The sequence below is a fragment of the Myotis davidii genome, unplaced genomic scaffold, assembly GCF_000327345.1.
Source record: "Myotis davidii unplaced genomic scaffold, ASM32734v1 scaffold762, whole genome shotgun sequence".
NCBI lineage: Eukaryota > Metazoa > Chordata > Mammalia > Chiroptera > Vespertilionidae > Myotis > Myotis davidii.
Genome location: NW_006293699.1, coordinates 872493 through 878584, shown reverse-complemented (window position 1 = coordinate 878584; position 6092 = coordinate 872493). Strand labels below are relative to the sequence as shown.

Below are 6092 nucleotides of genomic sequence, written 5' to 3'. Positions count from 1 at the left end.
ACGCCCACGCAGCCCCTTTGGCCTCACCCGGCGACACTCTGAATCTTGGATTTCACGCCTGGCGCACCTACTTAGAAATCAAAATCTGCCTTTTACCCAGATCTCCAATGGGGCTAAAATGCCCTTTGAGGAGCATTGCGGTTAAGCCCAGGGTCTTTGAGGTTGGGCTGGTTAGCTGGTGTATGGACTGTGCTAGTTTGGCTTTACACTTGCCAGATGAAATACAAGCCTGAAATATGAATTTCAGATAAAGAATAATTTTGTACTATAAGCATACATACTTACACTAAAGTATTATTGTTTGTTCAAAATTCAAATATAGCAGGCATCCTGTATTTTTGCTAAATCTTGCAACCCTAATCTCGGGCAACTTCTAACCTTAGTTTTCTCATCTATGAAATGGGAATAATAATAGGACCTATATCATAAAGTTATGTGGTTGAAAGATAATCCATGCAGAGTACTTACCAGGTGTATGAAAGATAACGCTCAGTAAGTGTTAACTCTTTAATTATTTCATGCTGGTGTGTCTTAGGATAAATTCCTAGAAATATGCCTTTGTTATAGAACTCTGGCTTAATTTACTAGTAAGGCTTGTCTGAGTATTCGGTCATACCAAAAAAAATGGTGTTTTGTGAAAAGCCTTGAGCAGGTTAGGAGATAATTCTCTACTAGCTGCAGAATACAATTCAGATTTTTAAATTCCCATGTGAAAACAAAACATTGTCACCTCCCAGCAAGTACGGATTTCCTCCCAATCACACCAAATAATTGGATGTTGATTCGGATTTGTTTTCTATTCCAGAGTCAACTGAATCAATATTTGAGAGGTTAAGTAACATTTCTAGTGATGAACTAGACATTTCTAGTTACTGAACTAAATTGCTACAAAGCTGACGTAATATTAGGCCCAGGGCTCTAACAGAACGTTTGTCTTTTTCGTTCTGCAAGCTGATAGTTAGATCCTCCTCCTTTATACTTAAAAAAATTATTCTTAACTTTTAAAACTAGAAAAGGTGTTACTTCAAGAGGATGCTCTATATTTTTACTACTTTTTTTCCTTCTACAGAATTTCTATTTTGTATTTTACTCTAATTTTAACAGATTTATGGGTTCATTATAATCAATATTTTACTACGTGTAAAATATGGACCAAGAATATAATGATAATATTGTGCTTATTTTGTACTGCTAGATTGACCTTTTAAAGTCTTTTTTTTTTTGAGAAACATAACACTTGAATAGATGAAATAAATACTCCATTAAAGTCTTAATCAAGTTCCCCTGGCCATCTGTAATATATGAGCACAGGCTTTTCCCATGTCTCTCTTGCAACAGGATTTATAGAGTATTTTGCTAAATATGTAACTATAAAGACATTGTAAACGGATTCCTTTTTCTTTACATTGCATTTATTATCTCAGAGAACACAAGCTTCATGCAGGGAGGGGTGTTTGCCGGCTCCATTTCTGCTGCACCCCAGCGCCTAGGAGGACACCTGGCCTGTGATGACCAGTCATTGACTGAATGGGCATAATAGGTGAGCCCAGTTGTTTATTGCTGTAAAAAACACTTTATGTGCAAGGCTCAATGGTTGAGTGTCACCTTATGAACCAGGATGTCACAGTTGGATCCCTGGTCAGGGCACATGCCAAGATTGCGGGCTTGATTCCCCAGTAGGGGGCGTGCAGGAGGCAGCTGATCAATGATTCTCTCTCATCATTGATGTTTTTAATAATTAAAGATATTAATTAACAAAACAGTTTATGTCTTCTCCAGCATAGGCTATGTTTAGTGGTCCTGCCCTAAGTTTCCCCCACTCCTTTTTACTCCTTTCAATGTATTCCTTCACTTATTTTCTCATTCTCTTTGTCTTTGTGAATTAAATATACTTCACTTTCCCAGCCACCTGCACCAGGGAGAATGCAACAGACATCCCCTCCATCGGAGGGAAGTACTTTAGCCATCTGCGAGTGTGTTCACACAGGACAGACTTGGAACCTAGCTGCCTCTTCCCCGATCTCAGCTAAACAGTTCTCGTCAGTCAGAACAGAGATTATCAACAGGGCCCGCATTGAAGAAGTGTTAGGAGAGCCATAGGCTAGAGTTATAGGAGAAGAGATGTGAAAAAGGCAAACTCAGAAGTGGGGCAGTAGGGGAGTAGGGGTGTCTCCAAGTGACAGGACGGATGGGAACAAATGGGAGCTGGACCGGGACACCCAGGCAAGTGGACTGGACATCAGAAGCTCAGGAATCCAACTAAGCAAGGTGCCAATGCCATTATCGATGTTGGCAGCAAGAAAGGAGTTGAACTAAAGTGGGTATTACCAACCAAGGCTCTCTGTGAGTATCTCTCTGAGAAGACCACTGGGTCAGGCCGTCTTTCTGGAGTAGGAATAGAGTTGGCAAAGGCTCCAAGGGCGACCAGGACCAAGTGAGTTTAGCAAACAATTGGAGAGAATTATGTGATAGAGTCTCAGCTAATTGACAGCGTGCACTTTCAATGTTCAAGGTCTTGCCACCCCAGAAATTTAGTGGCAAATGAGTTACAAGGTATTAAGGACTATCACAAAAGGAGCAAGGACAGTTCTGTTGTAGGCCACTCTGGCTGTATTTCATATAATGTCACCATGTTCCAAACTGGTGCTCTTCTCTATGTTGAAGGCCGAGGGGACTTTTTAACCCTTCATTAATGAAAATTATTTGCTTTCATTTCAAGAGATGTCTCCAGTTCTGGGAAGACAGTATCCAGATACCACTGAAATGACTTGCAGCCCAATCGTCTCCTTAATTCAACACGCTCACTAATGTTTCCATAGGGGATGGATTTCAGATCAGGTCTTCGTAAGAAAAACTGCTCCTACATGGAAATAAAGAGTTTCATTAAACCAAGCCCATCTCTGGTCATCAAATCATGACATCACAAGAACTTTAAAAAATAATTTTTTAAAAATACCTTCTAACTTCCTCTGCACAGGGACACACACAGAATCTGGGACTTACCCCACACGTATGCACAATATGTGCTTTGATGGACCATGGCAGAGGTAGGGTATATCCCCTCTCTCTCACTCTCTCAGTGATACTGGAGGACAAAAATCCCTCACTGCCCCATTCCAATCAGTACTTCCTTGGGTTCAGAAATGGGGACGATGTGGTAGCTAAGGGCAAATAGACTCTGGAGGAGGACAACTGGGTTTAAATGTTGGTCAGTTCTGCTACTTATTAACTAGGTAACCTTGGCCCTTACCCTCATGAGGTTGTTGTGAGGACTGGACTCTTTAATACATGCAAAGCCCTGGGGAGATGAAAGCTAGCACATAGCCTCACGTCAGTATGGGCCACTATTATTACCACACCGGTTAGTTTTTTACACTCTCTGAAGGAAGCAACAAGGATGAATATCTCATGCACTCAACCTGCTTCATATTAAAAGTAGTATTCTAAGTTGACCAAAGCCTCCTTATATTTTCATCTGTGTATTCCCAGTGCCCAGCATACAGTATAGTAATATTGTTGAATGAGAGGAGCTTGCTTATTTAAATTAGCATATTATGGGCATGCCATGTTGGATTCTCCCAGGGACTCTTGGCCACTGGAGGTCTTTGCCATCTTCTCTTGTCACTGCCTAGTTCCCCAGGCTGGTTGATGCATGGGGTGAGTGAACCTAAGGGTGGGGGAGGGGTGTCATCATTTTGGAGTGAAAACAGAGAAGATCTTAGGCAATATCTCCGTTTGAAGCCTGCTCTTATCCAATGTCACTCACTAAGGTTTCCAGTGTGCTGTGTCATACAGTCCCTTGAGGACGCCAAACATCATATTCTTTTTAAGTTAGATGAACTTTTTGTCACTCTATCTTCTGTGATATTCAGTAAACTCAATCCTAGCTGTGTTCAAGTCGACTATTTAAGTCTGTGATCAGAGTTCACAGAAAAGCAATCAACAATCATAGCACATAGTTACCAAGAAACTACACGCTCAATGCCTTCTTGATTATGAAGTCACTTCTTTGCTTTTCTTTCTAGCTTTGGTATCTAAATATGCATATATAGATTTTACGGTTTAATTTTACCCATTTTAACTTATCGAAAATTACACTATATTTTACTGTATTTGGCTTCTTTTGTTCTCCATTATGTCTTTAAGATTTACCTATACCAGTGATGGCAAACCTTTTGAGCTCGGCGTGTCAGCATTTTGAAAAACCCTAACTTAACTCTGGTGCCATGTCACATATAGAAATATTTTGATCTTTGCAACCATAGTAAAACCAATACTTATATTTTTGGTATTTATTTTCTATATTTAAATGCCATTTAACAAAGAAAACTCAACCAAAAAAATGAGTTCACGTGTCACCTCTGACATGCGTGTCATAGGTTCGCCATCACTGACCTATTATACTATTGTATCTACTGTTGGTTAATTTCCGCTACCATAGCAATTAAATATATCACATTTATCCATTCTACTTTCGATGAGTATTTGTGCTGTATTCATTTGAGGCTAATAGACAGTGCTGTTTATAAACATTCTTATTATTATGCACAAAAGCATGCATTTCTGTAGACTAGAACTGTTGGATCATGGGGTATTCATATCTTTTACTTAATATTGCCCATCTGTTTTCTAAAGTGAGCTTGTGATAATAAGCACTCCTACCATCCGTGTCTGAGAATTCCTGTTGCTTGCTAACACTTGGTCCTGTCAGATTTTAAATGATAAATATCTCCCTGAATTGTTGTTGTTTTTAACCCTCACCCGAGGAAATGTTCTTCATTGATTTTTAGAGAGAGAGGAAGGGAGAGGGGAGAGAGAGAAACATCAATGTGAGAGAGAAACATCTATCAGTTGCCCCCAACCAGGGATAGAACCCACAACCTGGGCATGTGCCCCGACTGAGAATTGAATCCATAATCTTTCAGTGTATGGAATAATGCTCTAACCACTGAGCAACACTGGCCAGGGCTCTGCCTGAGGTTTTCATTCACATTGCCCTGATTGCTAAAAAAATTGAGTATTATTACTTTTATAACTTTAAATAATAAATTAAAGAAACATTACATCAAGACCAGGGCCTTTAATATCACAGAGAGATTCTTACACGTTTCTACCCATGTATCTGAAGGGAGGTCTTGGTGAGGTTACTGTCCATGTCTGTTGTGCAGGGATTCTGGATGAACGACTTTTGAATTGAAATGGAGCCACACTACAGTTCTCTGTACGTGCACCCATTTAGATCCTGGCAGAGGCTTACACTTGGGGACATGCACACATGAAGGGGCTTGGCTTTGGTATAAAAAAAAATCTTTGTGGTGTTTTTTTGTTTGTTTGTTTTGTTTTTGGGTTTCTTTGGTATAGAAATCTTTGACTGTTTATAGAAAAGATGAAGGAGATCAACATGGCCCTGACCCAGTGGCTCAGTTGGAGCATCATCCCATACACCAAAAGGTTGCAATTTCTATTCTGGAGATGGGTACATACGGGAGGCAACCAGTCAATGTTTCTCTCGCACATCAATGTTTCTTTTCTTTTCTCACTCCCTTCCTCCCTCTATAAAATCAATAAAAACATATCCTTGGGTGAGGATTGAAAAAACAAACACAAAAGACTTGCATAGTCCCCAGATCAGCAGCAGCCACATAATTGGGAACTTAGTCACGGGAGAAGAGATCTAAGAGTTGCCTGTGCAGATGGGAGCAGGGAGAGGTATTTGCTTCAGAGGGGGAGTCCTTGGGGGAAAAGGGGCCAAAAGACCTAAGGTAAACAAACAAAGAAACAAACATATATCTCCACTAATAAGAGAAACATGCAAATTGGTGTCACTCTGCTACACCCACCAGCCAATCAGGATGAGTATACAAATTAACCCAACAAAGATGGCAGTTAATTTGCATATGAAGGTGCAGAGTGAGGACTGAAGACTCTGCCTGAGGGAAGACTGAAGATGACTGAAGACTGAAGAAGCTTGGCTTCTCCGCTGTGGCCAGAGTGGAGAAGCCTCAAGGCTTGCCTTCTCTGCTGCGGTTGGAGCGAAGGCCTGGGTCCTGGGTGCCAGAGGAAAACCGGTGCGGGCATCCACGGGAAGTAAA

General features: G+C 40.7%; 1 protein-coding gene across 1 annotated transcript in view; it reads right to left on the bottom strand.

Moving 5' to 3' along the window:
• Positions 1-1874: 1874 nt before the first annotated feature.
• The window catches only part of GALNTL5 (polypeptide N-acetylgalactosaminyltransferase-like 5), an 18803-nt gene continuing 14585 nt past the window's right edge, over positions 1875-6092 (bottom strand). Inside the window, exon 8 of the mRNA XM_006767307.2 lies at positions 1875-2860. Within this exon, the coding sequence (XP_006767370.1) occupies positions 2690-2860 (171 nt within the window). The 3' untranslated portion in view covers positions 1875-2689. The remainder of the gene's footprint in view (positions 2861-6092) is intronic.